This window comes from Sinohyriopsis cumingii, chromosome 19 (genome assembly GCF_028554795.1).
Source record: "Sinohyriopsis cumingii isolate HCF-2022 chromosome 19, ASM2855479v2, whole genome shotgun sequence".
In the NCBI taxonomy this organism is placed as follows: domain Eukaryota; kingdom Metazoa; phylum Mollusca; class Bivalvia; order Unionida; family Unionidae; genus Sinohyriopsis; species Sinohyriopsis cumingii.
In genome coordinates, this window is record NC_142979.1 from 38,458,156 (window position 1) to 38,479,496 (window position 21,341).

The 21,341-nt window shown below is 36.3% G+C and overlaps 1 protein-coding gene across 1 annotated transcript in view; it reads right to left on the bottom strand.

Annotated features, from left to right (window-relative positions):
* Window positions 1–3,807: 3,807 nt before the first annotated feature.
* LOC149775523 (putative RNA-binding protein 19) overlaps window positions 3,808–21,341 on the bottom strand; it is a 78,089-nt gene continuing 60,555 nt past the window's right edge. Inside the window, exons 23-27 of the mRNA XM_089943033.1 lie at window positions 18,380–18,515; window positions 13,008–13,127; window positions 6,675–6,780; window positions 5,400–5,523; window positions 3,808–4,965 (exon numbers count right to left, since the gene is read on the bottom strand). Coding sequence (XP_089799159.1) covers window positions 4,898–4,965; window positions 5,400–5,523; window positions 6,675–6,780; window positions 13,008–13,127; window positions 18,380–18,515 — 554 coding nt within the window. The 3' untranslated portion in view covers window positions 3,808–4,897. The remainder of the gene's footprint in view (window positions 4,966–5,399; window positions 5,524–6,674; window positions 6,781–13,007; window positions 13,128–18,379; window positions 18,516–21,341) is intronic.

Consider the following 21,341-nt stretch of genomic DNA (forward strand, 5'->3'; position numbering starts at 1 on the left):
ATTTGAACCATATAAAATATTCAATCTGGCCAAGCACAGCCAGCATTTATTATGGATCATTTGAACCATATAAAATATTCAATCTGGCCAAGCACAGCCAGTGTCTATTATGGTGCATTTGAACCATATAAAATATTCAATCTGGCCAAGCACAGCCAGTGTTTATTATTTGAACCATATAAAATATTCAATCTGGCCAAGCACAGCCAATGTTAATTATAGTGCATTTGAACCAAATAAAATATTCAATCTGGCTAAGCACAGCCAATGTTAATTATGGTGCATTTGAACCAAATAAAATATTCAATTTGGCCAAGCATAGCCAGTGTTAACTATGGTGCATTTGAACCATATAAAATATTCAATCTGGCCAAGCACAGCCAATGTTAATTATGGTGCATTTGAACCAAATAAAATATTCAATCTGGCAAAGCACAGCCAGTGTTAATTATGGTTCATTTGAACCATATAAAATATACAATCTGGCCAAGCACAGCCAGTGTTTATTATGGTACATTTGAACCATATAAAATATTCAATCTGGCCAAGCACAGCCGATGTTAATTATGGTGCATTTGAACCAAACAAAATATTCAATCTGGCCAAGCACAGCCAGTGTTTATTATGGACCATTTGAACCATATAAAATATTCAATCTGGCCAAGCACAGCCAATGTTAATTATAGTGCATCTGAACCATATAAAATATTCAATCTGGCCAAGCACAGCCAATGTTAATTATGGTGCATTTGAACCAAATAAAATATTCAATCTGGCCAAGCACAGCCAGTGTTTATTATGGACCATTTAAACCATATAAAATATTCAATCTGGCCAAGCACAGCCAATGTTAATTATAGTGCATTTGAACCATATAAAATATTCAATCTGGCCAAGCACAGCCAGTGTTTATTATGGACCATTTGAACCATATAAAATATTCAATCTGGCCAAGCACAGCCAGTGTTTATTATGGACCATTTGAACCATATAAAATATTCAATCCGGCCAAGCACAGCAAATGTTTATTATGGTGCATTTGAAACATATAAAATATTCAATATGGCCAAGCACAGCCAGTGTTTATTATGGTGCATCTGAACCAAATAAAATATTCAATCTGGCCAATCACAGCCAGTGTTTATTATGGTGCATTTGAACCATATAAAATATTCAATCTGGCCAAGCACAGCCAATGTTAATTATGGTGCATTTGAACCATATAAAATATTCAATTTGGCCAAGTACAGCCAGTGTTTATTATAGACAATTTGAACCACATAAAATATTCAATTTGGCCAAGCACAGCCAATGTTAATTATGGTGCATTTGAACCATATAAAATATTCAATTTGGCCAAGCACAGCCAGTGATTATTATGGTGCATCTGAACCATATAAAATATTCAATCTGGCCAAGCACAGCCAATGTTTATTATGGTGCATCTGAACCATATAAAATATTCAATCTGGCCAAGCACAGCCAATGTTTATTATGGTGCATTTGAACCATATAAAATATTTAATCTGGCCAAGCACAGCCAGTGTTTATTATGGTGCATTTGAACCATATAAAATATTCAATCTGGCCATGCACAGCCAGTGTTTATTATGGTGCATTTGAACCACATAAAACTTTCAATCTGGCCTAGCACAGCCAGTGATTATTATGGTGCATTTGAACCGTATAAAATATTCAATCCGGCCAAGCACAGCCAGTGTTTATCATTGTGCATTTGAACCAAATAAAATGTTCAATCTGGCCAAGCACAGCCAACGTTAATTATGGTGCATTTGAACCATATAAAATATTCAATATGGCCAAGCACAGCCAATTTTTATTATTGTGCATTTGAACCATATAAAATATTCAATCTGGGCAAGATTGAAATGATTATTACGTTGCTTAAGAACCATTTAAAATGTGTGATCTGGACAAGTTCTAAATGTTAATTATAATGAATCCAAGTTCTAAATGTGTGATCTGGACAAGTTCTAAATGTTAATTATAATGAATCCAAGTTCTAAATGTGTGACCTGGACAAGTTCTAAATGTTAATTATAATGAATCCAAGTTCTAAATGTGTGACCTGGACAAGTTCTGAATGTTAATTATAATGAATCCAAGTTCTAAATGTGTGATCTGGACAAGTTCTAAATGTTAATTATAATGAATCCAAGTTCTAAATGTGTGATCTGGACAAGTTCTAAGTGTTTACTATAGTGCATCTGAACCATGTAAAATAGGCACTCTGGAGAAGTTCTATTTATTATGATATATTCAAACCATATAAAATATGTGACCAGGACAAGTTCTAAATGTTTATAATGCTGTATTTCAACCATATTAAAAGTATGCAATCTGGACAAATTCTAAATATTTGTTACACTGCATTTGAACCATAATATTTTATCTGGAAAAGTTCTAAATGTTTATCATGGTGCATTTAAACCATATAAAATGTGATAGGGACAAGTTCTCAATGTTCCATGTTTATTATGGTGCATTTGATTCATATAAAATTGCTATCTGGACAAGTTCTAAATGTACCATATTTGTTTAAAATTATAGCTTCTGATCGGGTGAGAGCAATCATCATATAAAGCCCTATCTCTGTGCACCCTCTGTTAGTCAATAGTGTACACTCTTTGTTAGTCAATAATGTACACCCTTTGTTAGTCAATACTGTACACTGTTAGTTAATACTGTACATCCTGTTAGTCAATACTGTACACCTTTTGTTAGTCAATACTGTACACCTTTTGTTAGTCAATACTGTACACTCTTTGTTAGTTAATACTGTACACCCTTTGTTAGTTAAAACTGTATACCCTTTGTTAGTCAATACTGTACACCCTTTGTTAGTCAATACTGTACACTCTTTGTTAGTTAATACTGTACATCCTTTGTTAGTTAATAATGTACACCCTTTATTAGTCAATACTGTACACCCTTTATTAGTCAAAAATGCTTAGCTTTTGTTAGTTAACTGTACACCCTTTTTTAGTCAATAGTGCGTACTCTTTTGTTAGTCAATGCTGTATGCCCTTTGTTAGTCAATACTGTTGATTCTTTGTTAGTCAATAGTGCATTCCCCTTAGTTAGTCAATACTGTATACCCTTTTGTTAGTCAATACTGAATACCTTTTGTTAGTCAATACTGAATACCTTTTGTTAGTCAATACTGAATACCCTTTGTTAGTCAATACTGTACACCCTTTGTTAGTCAATAATGTATACCCTTTTGTTAGTCAATTCTGTATACCCTTTGTTAGTCAATACTGTATACCCTTTTGTTAGTCAATACTGTACACCCTTTGTTAGTCAATAATGTACACTCTTTGACACGTTTTAAAATGTGTGGAAAATGTCTTGATAAAAAAATCATAAGTTGTCTTGTTTGATATTCACAAAACACTATATTTATATTTTATCTTTAAAAAAACAACCCAAAACTAAATTAGTTCAAACCCAAGGAGTAAAATATCCAACAATATAAAACTGTATCGACAGTTATGACTTGCTGTTTCCAGTAGCAACCTATATGCTTTTTCGTTCTATCAATGAATAAAGTTCACCATAAAATAACTTAATCTGAGTAAATGACCTGCTGATTACAGAGTTTTACAGCAGATGGAGTTTAGCTTGTTTTTGGTGTGTTATGGCACACCAACATAAATACTAGAAAATGCGCTATAGTAACTTGGCAGTGGACATGCCAATGTAGCCAACCTAGCCAGTATACATAAAGAAAAGCATGGTTAAATTGTCTTGGAGAATTTATAGACATCTTAAAAGATGCAAACCTCCACTTAAACTTTTATTGTACTTGATGATACAAATACATAAACAAAATGCCTTAAAAACTTAAGTAGATTTAATATGAAAACAAGTCAGAATTATTACAGCCGAGTTTCACTTAAAAACTATACTTTTGTAGGTATACATATTTATATACTGATATTAAATGTGAACAAATGTGACTCCTAAAGTTCTCGATTTCATAAAAAAACGTATTCAGATATAATTTCTTAATGTCATAAACTGTTTGAAAAAGTCTAAAAACAGAGAATCCATCTCATCAGCATACTTGTTTGCAATCCATGCATCAATTCTGTACAACCAACGCAGTCCACCAGAAGAAAACACATTCATTAATAATAACACTATCCAATCATACTGTTGTTTGTATTAGCTTATTACAGACATATACATCATCAGAGAAAATGAAGATCCACTGAAATATCCATTCCCTGATTCCAGAACTCTTAATTCTCCAACATTTTGCAGAAAACAATAACAGAAATATTGTTGACCATAGCAATAACCAAAACCATCAATCCTCATGAATTAATCACAATCATCATTTCTCTTCATCTTTGTTGCCCTTTTTCATCTAATTGGTCTACTCAACTGGTTTCTTTCTAGGTGCTTGGTTTTACACTGAGAAACTACATTCTGTGTACCAGTTTATCATAATTATACCGATACACTCATGGTTCCTTCACAAAGAAAACTCTTCTTTAAAAATTGCATCCCAAAGAAAATTGATTTTCTTTAATTCTGTTCTTCTTTGTCACTATTGTGCAATAATGGAGTCAAGCAGTGTCTACTTTACTGTGTAATTACAGTTGAGGTCAGCACATTTTTAATTCTACTGTGTAATTACAGTTGAATTCAGCACATTTTGACTTTTACTGTGTAATTCCAGTTCAGTTCAGCCCATTTTACTGTGTAATGAGTTCAGCACATTGTACTGTGTAATTACTGTTGAGTTCCTCACATTTTACTGTGTAATTACTGTTGAGTTCAGCACATTTTACTGTGTAATGAGTTCAGCATATTTTACTGTGTAATTACTGTTGAGTTCAGCATATTTTGACTCTTTTACTGATGATCATTCATCTTGCGACAGCTGAAGAGTCTCTATAATTCCAGCTTTTGTCAGTTTTTTCTTTGGAGCATCTGGAAGAAAAACAATAGATGCAGTAAAATGCAAGTTATTTATGACTTTCAATTGTAAACTATTCAACATGATATTTCTCATAAAATGTGAATTTAAAAAATGCCCAACATAAATGTTTTCATAGAGATATATACAAAACATATTTTAGAAAATTGTATAGCATGAGCTACTCTCTTCAGGATTATGAATTTTATTTAATTTAGAATAATACTGGCAATCAAAGGATGCATATGTTAATTAAACAATGGACTCGCTTTGAACAGGACATTTAGTAAAAAAATTCACAAATAAAAGACCATCAAATTAATTTTCAAGAATAATTGCCAGGCAACGGCCAAGAGAATTTCAGGTTCCCTACTCAATACATATAATCAAACTTAAATATTACTAATAAATCAATATTGTTACTAATGAAGACAACTGTTGCACATACCTTCATGATAATGTTCAGCAGTTCTTTTCCTGAGTTCCTCCAAGTCATCAGCTGTCTCAGCCCATTCTAACACCAAGCGTCTCCCATACAAGTGAGTGCTGTGACACAGGACTTCAAAGGCTCTCTGAACACAAGATTTAAATATTATTTAGGTTTTAAAAGCAATAGATAACAAACTTTATTTACTGAGACCCAGGAAAAATTGGAGCTAATTCATATACACAATATACGACATTTTCAAATGACGTTTTTGCACAAAAAGCCTCTTGCCTCACATTTGGCAAATGTCAAATTAAATGCCTGTAGAAATAAATACAACCCTTTTCCCTGTAGCATAATTTTCTATTGTAGGCTGCTTTGATATATCACCTTCCGACCCATATAACAGAGAATCTTACACATATCCTAGTGATCTTATATTGTTGTTGTTGTCGTTGTTGTTGTTGTAGGGTTTAACGCCATTTTTCAGCACATGATAGACTATACATGGCAGCCATTATTAATGGTAGAGGAAGAACCCAGGAAAACTCCAGAAAGAACCACCGACCCATGACTGGCAAGCTTTCTCACATACCCACATTGGCCGAATCCGAGACTCGAACCCATGCAGACAGAGGTGAGATGGCAGTAATCCGTAACGAAGAGCGCTTTGTATAATTTATCAAAGATATATAATTTCTCAAACAACTGTGCATAATTTATCAGTATTGTATCATCATGTATCATTTATCAATCAAGTATAATTTATCAATAATGTATAATTTATAAACAATGTATCATTTATCAATCACATGTGTATCATTTATCAATCGTGAAAGCTAGACATGAAGCATCAACTAAATCTTTTCTAAAATTGATTTTGGCCAGATGAGTAGGGTAATTGCTGTCTTATCTTTACGGCCAATGTGGATATTTGAAAAAGCTTCCATTAGCTTCCTGTGGAATGGTGGTTCTTCCTCCAACAGTTGTATTGGCTATCATGTGCTGAAAAATGGTGTTTAGCCCAATAAACAGCAACAATAATCAAAATTGCCAATTTTACTTACTAATTTCAGAATCTACTGTTTCGATTCATTATTTACCCCCCCAAATCTTTGAAGATTTACAAAATATAAAGAACCAGTTTTAAACTTATGTGAAAAACTTGCATTGGGGATATGTTAATATGTTGATAAAATCTTCTGCTGCAGCACTGGACTATAAATCTAGTGCATATGCCCTTTGGACTTATCAAATGTAAGTCATTACATGACCTGTGCACACTGTTTATCTTACCTTGGCATCTTGCTTTGTCATGAAGTCAACAAAGCCAAACCCTCTGTGTGAACCAGTGCCACTCAGTTTCTTGGGAAGTCGGACTGTCTTTAACTCGCCAAACACCCTAAATTAAACAACAAACAAGAAATTAACTTGCCAGAACACAGAGAAGCTTACATGCATGTATTTATTCAGAAAAAATATTTTACATTTATCAATATTCATGCAGATCAGACTTGAGTGATGATAACAAACCAAGTGGTTGTTGTACGTCACAGTTACGTTTCATTCAAATGATGATATGTTCTTCTCAGGATGTATCCTTAAATCCTGTTTAATGGCAGTACATGTGCCAGGATCCATCAAGTCACCTGCACATCAAAAGGTGAGCCATATTCAATTAAGTGTAAAAAGGGTATCATAGGAACCTACTTTTGATATGAAGGTGTAGTACTATTTGGAATGCATACATATAACAAGTATCAAGAGTGTACAAGCAAAATGGCTGAAGAATTTATCTAACATGAAAATTATACATTATCACTGGATTGCAAAATAAAAAATGACCACAAGACCTGCTTTTGGTATAGAGGTGCAGCACTCATGATACACATATCTATTTTAATGACTTTTCAAGTAACAGTGTTCCAGAAACTGACCTAAACATGGACAGTGTGTGTGATCACTTGAGCATTTTAGTAGGTCAAAGTGACTTATTTTTGGTATGATGCTCAAGTATTCCTCAGGATTCGTGAACTGGTCTATTTTCATACATGCAAGTGTCATAGAAACTGACATTCAGAATTTTTTTTTTACATGGTCACTTGAACATGATAAGCAGGTAACAATGATCTACATTTTGATATGGTGATGTAGTACTAAGAATGTATGCACACGTACACTTTTATGATTATAAAAAAATTTATGGTATCTGAGCAACTGACCAAATCATAAATAGTCTATACTTGCTAACATCACTACAGACACTGATACAACATATAGAGTATGCTCGCCCCACACAGTAAAGGCAAGCTAATAAAATCATTAAATAAGGTACAAGAACCAAATATTAGATAACACTTTAATTCACGTTTATTTATTTTTAAACACATTGGTAGCAACTTTTACGGTACTCACAGACTTTAATATCATGTAAAAATGTGTACTTTCAAACAGAAGGATTAATATATTTGATCAGCACCCACCCCCAATTCTTGTCATTCCCAATGTAGCAAGAAAAGATAACTATAATTCCTGACATTTCCCATTATAGCAAGACTAAATAACCAGAGGATTTTGGTACTTTATGAAGTTAAGGTCACTCATTTTAATGTGTGAAAGTAAATGACATGCTATGCTTAAAATTAAATTCATTTTCTGATGGCAATTTGACATGACATTTCCCATTATAGCAAGACTAAATAACCAGAGGATTTTGGTACTTTATGAAGTTAAGGTCACTCATTTTAATGTGTGAAAGTAAATGACATGCTATGCTTAAAATTAAATTCATTTTCTGATGGCAATTTGACATGACATGACAGTTTGACCGAAATGACCTGGCATTTCTCTGGGCATAGTTCACTCAAGAAACAGCCATAAGTTTCCATACATTCCACATGTGATATTATCAAGATAATTCATCCACATCACATACAAAGCAATATTTTTGTACTGACCTTTTGGGTCTCTGCCCATTTGTCATATACATACGTACGTACATACATACATACATACATACATACATATATATGAGACGAATAAATTTATCAGCCTTTATCCAAGAGGTCAAATAAATCTCCTAATTGATTTAGCCAGGCATACATCATCATCATTGGCAGCTCTGTCTTGAGAGACCATGCGAACAGCACCCTTGGAGTGTCATCTGTCATTGGGGTGTTGGCATTGTCTGCTGTGGCTGTGCAGGCCTATGCGTGAGTGACAGTCCCCGTTGCAATTGGTGCAGACATACTGGGAAGTCTGAATTACTGGGTTTGCTGCCACGCTCTTCTTTCTCTCATGTTTCTCTGCTGCCAACTGGCCTCTCCTCGCATCAGCAACTGCTATGCCTTTGCTTAACATCAGTTTCCAGGTGCCTCGGTCCTCAGCCAGCACATCCCAGCCATTGGGTGAAATGTTGCATGCCTTCATGTCCCTCTTGCACACATCCTTGAAATGGAGTGAGGGACAGCCGACTCTTCTGGTACCAGTGCCCAGCTGTCCATACAGAATGTCCTTTGGCAGCCTCCCATCCTCCATGCATTGGACTTGTCCCAGCCATCAAAGGTGGTGTTTGCTCAGCAGGGAGTACATGCTGGGGGGACTAGCACACTGCAGTAATTTGCTGTGTGGGATGTGGTCTTGCCAGCTAATTTTCAAGATGCATTTTAGGCACTGCATATGGAAGGACTTCAGCTGGTGCTCCTGCCTCATGTAAGTGCTCCAGGTCTCATTCCATATAGAAGGGTGCTGAGAACGCAGGCCTGGTAGACTTGGATCTTGGTGTGTTCTGTCAGTGCATTGTTTCCCCACACCCTCTTCGTTAGTTGTGCCATGATGGTGTTTGCCTTTCCAATCCTTCTGTCCAGCTCCACATCAAGCGAGAGAGAATTGCTGATGGTTGACCCCAGGTAAGTAAAGTTGCTGACTGCTTCCAGGGTGACACCATCAATTTTGATGGAAGGGGCAATGGTGGTATCTTGCACGCTGACTTTTGTCTTTTCCAGGCTGATGGTGAGCCCAAACTGCTTGCAGGCATCAGCGAAATGGTCTCCCAGTCTCTGAAGGGCATCCTCGGTGTGGGTCACAAGAGCCATGTCATCTGCAGAAAGCATCTACATGATGAGCACCAACCTCACTTTGGTCTTCGAACGTAGTCATGCCAGGTTGAACAGCCTCCCATTGGACCTGGTGTGTAGATATATGCCATCAGTGGATGAGTCAAAGGTCCTGAAAGGGGTTGGCGCCAGCACGCTGCCCTGCTTCATGCTGCTGTTGATTGGGAAGGAGACTGAGGAGGATCCATCATACATAACTGTTGCCTTCATATCAGCATGGAAAGAGATTATCATGCTGTGGAGTTGGGGGGGGGGGGGCAAACAATCTTACTGAGAACTTCAAAAGCCTTGGTGAGGTCGATGAACATCATGTAGAGTGGCTGACCTTGCTCTCTGCTGTTCTCTTGGAGTTGTCGTAGGGAGATCATGTCTGTCGTTGACCTGCCTGCTCTGAAGCCGCACTGGGATTCTGGGTACACATGGTCCGTCAGCAACTGCAGCCTGTTGAGTATGATGCAGGCATACACTTTGCCAATGATGCTCAGGAGCGAGATCTCTCTGTAATTATTAGTCACTGAGGTCGCCCTTGTTTCTGATAGGGTCACAATCATGGTCTCGTGCATGTCTTGGGGGACTACTCCTTCCTACCAGGAGAGGCAAAGTACCTCATGCAGTGGCTGAAGCAATGTTGGTTTCCCAAATTGATAGCTTTGGGCAGGATGTTGTCACTACCTGGTGCTTTGCTGTTTGGGAGGGAGTCGATTGCTTTGCTGAGCTCCTCTAAGGTGGGCACTTTGTTGAGCTCCTCCATGGTGGGCAGTTTCTTTAAGCTGCTAAGGACTGCATCAGTGACTGAGGTTTCTTGGAAATATAGCTCTGAGTAGCGCTCCATCCATCTGGCCATCTGTTGCTCATGGTCAGTAATTTTCTCTCCCATCAGAGATTTCAGGGGGGTGACCCCATTCACTGTAGGGCTTACAGCCTTCATGATGCCACTGTACATACCTTGGATGTTTCTGGACTTGACACTATGCTAGATTCCTTCACACAATTGTAGCCAGTACTCGTTCGCACACTGTCCAGCAATGCATTGGAGCTGTTTTGGGCACTTCTGAGAGCAGTAAGCGTCTGTTCATTAGGACATTTTTTTGTATGCTATGAAGGCTTTTCGTTTGTCTTTGATTACTGTTTCCATCCTTGATAGATGTGCGTTGAAACCAGTCCTGGCTGGGCCGTTCCTTCTTGTCAAATGTGGACATGGATATGCTGTAGATGACACCCTTCATGGTGTTCCACTTGGCTGAGGCATTGTGCTCTGGCAGGTCCTGGAGAGCCTGGTCCAAGGTGGACACATACTCCTCCACCTTGGAGGGGACCAACATCTGTGCAGTGTTTATGCGAGGGCATCCTTTTGGTTTTGAGCGGTGTAGTGTGTGTGTCTGTAGGTGCATCCTGCTGCTCATGAGGGCATGGTTGAAGTCGCAGTTTGCACTCTGGTAGTTTCTGGTGGAGAGGACACTGTTGAGGGCAGAGCGCCTGGTGATGACCAAATCGAGCTGGTGCCAGTGATGAGACCTGGGGTGTTTCCATGACACTTTGTGTCGTGGCTTACACTTTAAGAAGGTGTTTGTGATGCACATGTCACTGTAGGTACACAGCTCCAGCAGTCTCTGACCGTTTTTTTTGGTCCTTTCAGTGCCATGCTGTCCGAAGCAGGTAGGCCATGACTCGTGGTCTGCACCTACTCTGGCATTAAAGTCACCAAGGAGGAATAGTGGTTTGTCTTTGGGGAATCCTCTGATCTGTTCATCCAGCTGCCTATATAACTGATCCTTTGTGTGTTCTGAAGACATACATAAATACCAATAAGATGGACTAGTGATCAGCCTTTATTCATGAGGTCAACTAGATTTGACCCTTATGAATATTCTATTTTGTTTAACCAATTACAATATGTGCATGACTCAGAGCCGCACAGATGTAGATCTGCCATTACAATCTACACTGGCAGATCAGGGTCTATGTTGAACATTCTCTGAGAGATTTTAGTGGAAGAGCAGTGACCCCTGATATACCCATAATAAAATGACAGATACTGTTTGACAATGTATTTTGATAAATATGATAAAATGCCACATCATTCTGCTCTACCTATACCAACTGGCTACACAATAATGACAATGTATTTTGATAAATATGAAAAAATGCCATGTCATTCTGCTCAACATATACCAAATGGCTACACAATAATGACAATGTATTTTGATAAATACAGTAAAATGCCAGGTCATTCTGCTCAACCTATACCAACTGGCTACACAATAATGACAAAGTATTTTGATAAATACAGTAAAATGCCAGGTTATTCTGCTCAACCTATACCAAGTAGCTATACAATAATGACAATATATTTTGATAAATACAGTAAAATGCCAGGTCATTCTGCTCAACATGTACCAACTGGCTACACAACAATGACAATATATTTTGATAAATACAGTAAAATGCCAGGTCATTCTGCTCAACCTATACCAACTGGCTACACAATAATGACAATGTATTTTGATAAATATAGTAAAATGCCAGGTCATTCTGCTCAACCTATACCAAATAGCTATATAACAATGACAATATATTTTGATAAATACAGTAAAATGCCAGGTCATTCTGCTCAACCTATACCAAATAGCTATACAACAATGACAATGTATTTTGATAAATACAGTAAAATGCCAGGTCATTCTGCTCAACCTATACCAACTGGCTATACAACAATGACAATGAACAATGTATATATACTACTGCTGAATGTGCCTGTAGATCGTACAGCAATGTGGAAAATAATAATGGTTCAAAAGCTATAGTTGCAAAAAGTGTATGAATAAGAATAAAGCAAACATTATTTAGATGAAAATCACATCCTTATTCTATTCTTTCTTTAAGCATAACAAAAGAATGCAAGGTACTTGCATGCAACATGGATCAAACTGTAAAATGCACAGATCCAGTCCAGATCTTTCATCACATAATGTCTGGGCAGACTGGATCTATAGTTGTTTTATAACTACTCAAATAAGCTGCACAGATCCAGATCTTTCATCACATAATGTCCAGGCAGACTGGATCTATAGTTGTTTTATAACTACTCAAATAAGCTGCACAGATCCAGATCTTTCATCACATAATGTCCAGGCAGACTGGATCTATACAGTTGTTTTATAACTACTCAAATAAACAACACAGATCCAGATCTGCCATCACATAATGTCCGGGCAGACTGGATCTATACAGTTGTTTTATAACTACTCAAATAAACAACACACATCCTGATCTGCCATCACATAATGTCCAGGCAGACTGGATCTATACAGTTGTTTTATAACTACTCAAATAAACAACACAGATCCTGATCTGCCATCACATAATGTCTGGGCAGACTGGATCTATACAGTTGTTTTAAAACTACTCAAATAAACAACACACATCCTGATCTGCCTCAGCATCATGCAACTGAAGATCAGGCTCTTGCAGTTGGATCAGAATCATGTCAGTGTATATGGAAATGAGAACTTACTTGAACAAATCTTCCACTTCACTTTTCTTGGCCTCAAAAGGAATATTTCTCACTAATATTTTAGTAGACTTCTGTTTTTTGGATGTCTGCTTTTTCTTTTTCTCTCCAGTTTTTGGTTGCCTGAAAGATGGACATCACGTTATGCATCTCAATATGCACAATAATGCAAATAGAAGTTATGGATTAAATCTGTATAATGTGAAAATGTGTCAAATAATGTAGACAATTCATAGCATGCAATTTGAGAGAACACTTAACATTACCACTACCAATGTTATGCAACTGAGCTATTTTCCTCATTGGATGAGCAACCTCCTCATGTAATGAGCAATAGCCCTCATGTAATAAGCTATTACTCTCATGTGATGAGTCACTTCCTTGTGTGATGAGCTACTGCTCTCATGTGATGAACTATTGCCATCAGAGGTTGAGTTATGGCCCTCATTTAAAGAACCACTTCCTCATTTGAGGAGTGTGTGCATGTCTGATTTGGATTTTTAACATAGCTTTAACAATTTATCAGTCATATCACTATGATGTGTATATTGTGGCAGTTTATAGTGATGTCTAGCACTGAGACACCATGCCACAGACATGTAACATGATGTCCCACCCAGTCACATTATCCTGACACCAGGCCGACCTATCCTAACATTAAGCTCTTAATGCTGACAACGTAGCGAGGTGGCTGTTAGTACCATTTTTATAAGTCCTCATTTGAGGACCTTGTTCCAATACAAATAGTATTCTGTAAAACCCCTTTTCCTTTGATTCACAGTAATCTTGACCTTTTACTTTCAAACGCCAGAGCAAGAAGTCTCTTTAATACCTTAAGTACAAGTCCACTACAACCTTTGATAAAGGTAAGTGGTCTTGAGCTAATGAAATTTATTATGCAATTACCGTTTTTCCGTTTCAATTTCAGTGACCATGACCTTTAATCTTTGATCCCAAAATCAATATACTTATTTCTTACCAAGTATATGTCATTCACATGCCTTGGAGGGTACATGGTTGAGAAATAAATTTCTGTGCAAAAAACATTTATAACTGTTCAGCCACAGTAACAATGAATTTTGACACTCTGAACACCACATCAATAGGCCTCAACCGTGCAAGCCATCCACAAAGTTTAATCAAGGTCTATGACATAGAACTAAAGTTATTGTGCAGAAACCATTTTTGCTTCTTTAAATCATTAACCTTGAATAGGCATATACAGTAAAAACTGCTATGAGTGAACCACCTGTCATTTGCTACCATAATCATTATGCACAGATCGATTTTATTATATACATGCTCTTTATGAGCGACCATCTGCTGAACACAACCAGTGACCACAATTTCTTGGTAAAATATCATTTTGACATTGCTATGAACAACTGCGTCGCAAAAACGAGGATAAACTCCACCGACCTTTATTAAATCCCTGTAAGAATGACCACTCATATTGTTTTAAATATATATAAAAATTAAAAACAATAGGCTGGCTATCGATGTCTGAATTTTTGTAGCTATGCTTATAGTGTTTTACAGTTTCTGTCATAAACCAGACTAATGTATAGGTAGATTATTTTATAGTCTGGTTCCCTGCTTCATATGCTCCCTGCGTTGTTTTGCGCTATTCGTATAGGGTATAGGGGTATGCAACACAGAGAACATACAAAGTAGGGAACCAGACTAATTATTCCCACACTTAGCCTGCTTCCCAGCCTTATCATAGGACCCAGCATCCTTATGAACAACTGTCTCATGAAAACAGACAGACACCACTGACCTACATGTAATCAACTTTTAATGATCACTTGATTAGTAACAATTGTTCTGATAAAAAAAACAAACATGAAAGGAATATTTAAAAAAACAGGATTGTTGCTACCAGGATGGATGCTACAGTTTATAAACCAGGCTAATGTACATGTCACGAATTGCCAGTGTAGTCCCAAAGTTGATGTAGTGGTCACGTATATTGTTTGTCTTTAGAGTTAATCCATATTCCCGGGGCTGAATAAGGTCAATGTATATTAAACCAGCAAGAGAGAATCATTTGCGGGATTTGATTGATAGTGTTCAAGACTTGTGATGTTTGTTGCTTTCCCCCTGATGTTAAGTGATTACATCCCAATCACAAAGCTGTCTTCTGTTCAAGTTGGTGTGACCCGGTTACACACTTTGCTTATAGAGTTAATCCCAGTATGTCATCTTTGAATGAACCTGTTGACTTTTGTTTCTGAGTAAATGGTTCCTTTTCTGGATGAGATAATTGTTTCTTTTTATTTCATTAATTGCTAGATATGCAATGCACATGTATAGATTTTTCATATTTTCCCACAGCCCAGTCAAAACGGTCTTTATGTTTGATATTACAACTGAGCACTAATAATTTTAACACCTAGAACCTTAATAACAATGGATGAACCTCCATTTTAAAAAGAGACAAATTTTAAGGCTGGAGAAAACAATTACTGTAAATGAAAGAAGTGAAAAAGAGCAGACCACTCGCAAAAAAGCGGTTTAAACATTGGTAAAACAAATTTAAATTGTTATAAAGGTAAAGGAGTAATTCAGAAATGATTTCATATGCTAAAATATGTGATCTTCCAATGTAAATGTGATTTCATGTTTAATGATAGGATTATATCTTTATTGCTATATAATTTTGTTTTTAGATGAATGCATACAATATTTTAACAAGTACTATTAATAAAGAATAGAATATACGTACAGTGATTGTGGTTATTTTTCTTGAAATTGTTCTGAAACTGGACCTTGGAAACTGGTCTTTTTGTACAATCCTGCTATGAGAGACCACCTGTCTTGAGAGACCGCTTTTTGTTGGCAGAAGGGGCAGTCTCTCATAACAGGTTTTACTGTACCATATTCCGAGTGAAAACCATCCACAAAGTTTAGTCCAGGACTGTGATGTAGAACTAAGGATATTAAGCAGTTACCTTGAACTTTGACATTTTGACCCAGACTCAATATACATCTACTTATCTGCATCCTCAAAGTATGGTCAAGGCTTGTGATGTATAATTAATGTGACTGTGGGAAAACCACCGGTTACCTTGACTGTAAAACTTTTTGATGCTAAAATCAATAGGTTCTTCCAAATACAAGCTATTTACAAGGCTTGGAACTGTTAGATTGAGGAGCACTCAAGTCATGGTATGGAAATGAAATTAGAAACTGGCAGGCAGATGGACATTACAATATGATAAACTCTTCCAGGACTTGCATGTTGAGCCCATGATCAAAGCACTACTGCATGTGTGACCTTGACACCAAGGTCAAAAGGCTGCATGTGTATGTTATAGAGAATAAACTGTTTAATTTCAAAACATTTCATCCAAATTATGAAGAAAATCCATCAAGTATTCTAACTCATATAAGCAAATAAAATAGCTTCAACCAACTAGACATTGCAAGAAGTGTATTGGTAAAGCACAATGTCGACATGACCGGACAGCTAGGAGAAGTAGCAATAACAAGATTTTCAAGATGACCATTGTGGCAAACATATTTGAAGTCAAATCTGTACCATTTTCATCTTGGACCAACTAGACATCATAAAAAGTCTTTCAGCAAAAACCCCATGCTGATAGGAACATTCAGTCAACTGAAGTAGTGATAACAAGATTTTCAAAATGGCCCTTGTGCTAGCAATACTGGATGTCTGAGCACCAAAATTTTCATTTATGCCAGCTAGACATCAGGTCTTTTGGTAAAAACCCCATGATGATATCACCATCCATTTAGGAGGTATGATAACAAGATTTTAAAATGACTGCTGTAGCTTTCATATTTGATGTGGTAGCAGTACCATTTTCATTTAGGACCAGATAAACATCAGGTCTTTTGGTAAAAAACTCATGATGATCTCACCACCCTATTAGAAGTTGTGATAACAAGATTTTAAAATGACTGCTGTGGCTTTCATATTTGATGTGCGATCAGTACCATTTTCATTTAGGACCAACAAGACAGCATAAAAAGTCTTTCAGTGAAAACCTCATGTTGATATGATCATCCATTCAAGAAGATTTTCAAGATGGTCACTGTGACAGAGATACTGAACATCAGACTGGCTACATTTTCATTTAAGAAAAACCAGACATCATAGGAAGTCTTCTGGTAAAACCCCATGTCAACAAGTCTTTTTATTCAGGAGTAGTGACAACACAGCTGCTGTAGCAGCCATATTAGACATAAAACCTACACAATTTGCATTCAGGACCAAAGATATCATAAAAAAATCATTTTGTGAAAACACGTTGATATGACCATCCATTCAGGAAAGTAGTGATAAGAAGATTTTCAATACTGTCACTGTGACAGCCATACTGGATGTATGAACAGCACTATTTTCTTTGGATGAACTATATCATGTGGTGAATGTGTGTGTAAATTTTGATGGCAATCCTCTGGGTAGTTTACAGTGGGTAACAGTAACAAACTTGTGCTCACTGACGTATAAGTGACAGACATCAGACACCATTCGATAAGCTCTTTAAAAAGACCATCCCACGAGTTCTGTTGGTCAAGAAAACTATTATGTGGTTCAGGAAATATATACAACGACAAACTTTATCCAAAACTAAAACAAACCAATAACACTGCTGCCAACAATTTAAAAGCAACTGCTTTGTCTTGCTTGCCACCGCATGAAAATAAAACATTGACAGGCGTATGCTTATGAACAGACAGCAGTTAAACTTAAAGCTCAGTTCCATTATATAAGATATGATCCAAACCTTAACACAAATATTAATCTGCTTTCTACATGCTTGACAGTGATGCTGATGATGCTGGGGTCAGATCATCAGCTTTCCTGTATGAAGTAATAATAAAACCATACGATCAACTAGACTATTCTGCAAAAGTGTGTATGTGTTTTAAAACCAGTCAAGCTGCCTGTATTCAATAAACACAGCAGAATCTAGATAGTTCAAACACCCAAAGGACCTAGAAAATCTGTTGGAGAGGTCTGCAGTTCAAAGGGCTAATATAAATAAAGACTTTCTCTTGCATCTTAAAAATGTTCAAGCCATCTAGGGTGTTTGATCCAAATATGCTTATACCATAGAAATTATACTGCAATTATTTTTCACATACAAAACAGCTATTACAAAAAGTACAGATATTCCATGTGATATATTTTCTTTACCTTTACAAAGGTCAAGTTTGCACACATGGTACCATTACATCAATCTCTTCATGTTGCTGCTCAATAGCAGTTCTATGAAGTAACAAAAACAAAGCTCTGCCTCTGAAGACGTTTTACCTTTATGCTATTTAATATGTTACGTTTTCAGTAAAATCCATATTTTTAAACAAGTCGCTATTACAACATTGTTATAGACCAGACTTACATTGTGACTCTATTGGATATCTTCAGTTCCAGTGTATGTCCATCCAGAACTGTGTGCTGTAGTTCCTTAAGGGTCCTCTGAGCACTCTCTGTATTCTTGTACTCCACGAAACCATAGCCCATAGACAAAAACTGACCTAGTTAATAGAAACTGGCTTGGTTAGGTACATCATTTATAATATTATGACACATTTTTGGTTAAACAAGTATCAAAATCAAAATAAGTACCCAAAACCAGAAGCTCTAGGGTAGAGGAAAAAATAACACAGCAAAGGTTCTGCATATGATCCTCCTTGGGTAAATTTACCAATTATTTGTCTGCCAAGATTTTTTGGCGATTTTATTCTCAAAATCAGTTATATCAGGATTTTCGTCAGAATATTTCTTTTGCTGTGGTAACCAAACTTGTTTTTGCAGACTACATAATTGCTTCACTTACTGTTAACAATAATAGTTTTTTTTACAAGAAGCATATACCGTTATAATACCGTTGGTGCCCACATTTTTTCTGAAAAGTGTTTGCCAAACCTGAATCAGATGAAGATCTTCTGCAAACTTAAATGATTTGATACAAGCAAATTCAGTAGATAAAAATTTGGTAATGGTCCATTTATTGACACTCTGGTCATCTCGTGTGTTGTATGTTCAAATCGCTCAAAATACTTAGAACACTCTCCGATTCCAATAAAACTTCCATGATAACATGCAAATATATGAACCGAGATAACATCTTTATAATTGTATCTATTATTCCATAATCCACCGTGTCCGTATTTGACACAACTCGATATTATATCATCAAGAAAATCAAACCTCATATGCTTCCACGAATTTTTCTCTCTAGCAAAACGAGCCATGATTGATGGAATTGTAAAGCAACTAAGCATCCTTGATAATAGTGGATTATGACATTGCAAATAGACCGGATTAATAGGCTCTTGTCCAATCAAATATCCAGGAGGCACTTGAGGCATAAATGTATACAGAATATATCCTTGCTGAGCCTGATTTGATTTTTCAAGATCGATTTGATAACTGCCATCAACTGCATCAAATACAAGATTAACTGATTGATATTATATTAACAATTCCTAGTGAAATATGATGGCTGCCACTGTACAGATCATTGTTGTGTTTGAGAATACCTGTTGGCGGGGTTATTTTTCTCCATGACTCGACGATATGTGGAAAATATTCATTGATAATATCATTGACCCGTATTTTTAGTTCGTTGGTATTAAATTCTGATAATATAAAATTTAGTAAATCTGCCTCAGTTATTTTATAAAGATTAGTAAATAGTTTCTTCATTGATATTCTCATTCTTCTCTCCCCATCGTCTATTGACACAGCACTAACATTTATACGCTCAATAATAATTCAAGGTCTGATACAATTTGATTTAGATGTTGTATTGTTTCAATGACTTTCCTTTTTAAATCGCTATTAGGATACTCCAAAATATAATTTTTAAATAAATGTACTAATGTTGTGGACATAGTTATATGTTCATCTTCAGTGATCTAAATTATTCTTCATTAACAACAAATCTATCAGAGTTTACTCGATCACGTTTGTGTAGAATAGGATAATCGTAACAAAAATCAGGATTCCATGGCCACACAGTTCGATACTCTAGAAGTTTTATAAATATTTTCTTATCTGTAAGGAAATCATCTAACTTTGGTTCTGGTGGTCCTTGATAAAAAGGTGGTATCTCAGGCCATCCTAACAGGCTTTGGATTGATGATTGATATATATCTACAGCATAATCTAGAGAGTTTATTTCTATTGCAGCTGATAATGTTGGTTTGTAAACAGTTGCAATTTTAGATTATCCTTCCGTCTTAGATTGAATTCTTTGCTGGAATTCATTGTTGATTTGTTCAATTTGATTACTGCCCATGAAAATTCCAACAACCTGCCAATCAGAAGTTCCATGAGGTTTATTTTTATATGTAAATACCAAAGAATTATTTGCTGGTAATCTACCGAAAAAGTTTGATCTATTAATTGGCCACATCTATCTATTATATTCGTAATTGTGCTAGCGCAATTTCATTCGCACTGTGAAACAGAAAGTCCACTAGATGACTCTAATCCACTGAGCATTTGGATTGTCTCAACAAATATATTTATGGCAAGCACCCAAATGATCCATACTGCAACCTCCTAATATTCTGGTTAGAACTCGATAAATTTAACTCATGATCAGTTCAGTTATGACTCAATTATGTAATTGTTTCAGTTGTCAAGTTGTGGAGAGAAATTCCTGGGTTTTTCCCAACTTTCACAAATATTTGCAAAATTCAAGGACTTTCACAGTCGGGAAAAGTTATCATTTCTCCAGACTTTTTCCCTGATTTCCCAGTAGCGTGGAACCCTGAACTCTGTATAACACAGTCCCTGATAAAACAAGGGTGGTGTAATCAGTCCCATTATAAAATAACTCAGTATAACACAGTTCCTGATAAAACAAGGGTATGGTAATGGGTCCTATCATAAAGTACCTCAGTATAACACTGTCCTTGATAAAACAAGGGTATGGTAATGGGTCCTATATAAAGTACCTCAGTTTAACACAGCCCCTAATACAACAAGGGTATGGTAATTGGTCCCATTATAAAATAACTCTGTATAAAACAGTCCCTGATAAAATAAGGGTATGTTAATGAGACCTATCATAAAGTACCTCAATATAACACTGTCCCTGATATAAGAATGGTATGGTAATGGGTTCCATTATACAATTTTTTCATATAATGTACACCAGTACAAGATGGTCTCATCTATGGTACAATTTTATGCCTTCCCTGAACAGTGTTATGATGACAGACCACTGTATATTTGTCTCAAAAAGCACCCCAAAAAATGATAAAAAATACCCCAACAACTACAATTTTTAAAATACCACATGTACAACAATGAATGAACACATAGCAGATTCATCCACTATATGGTAC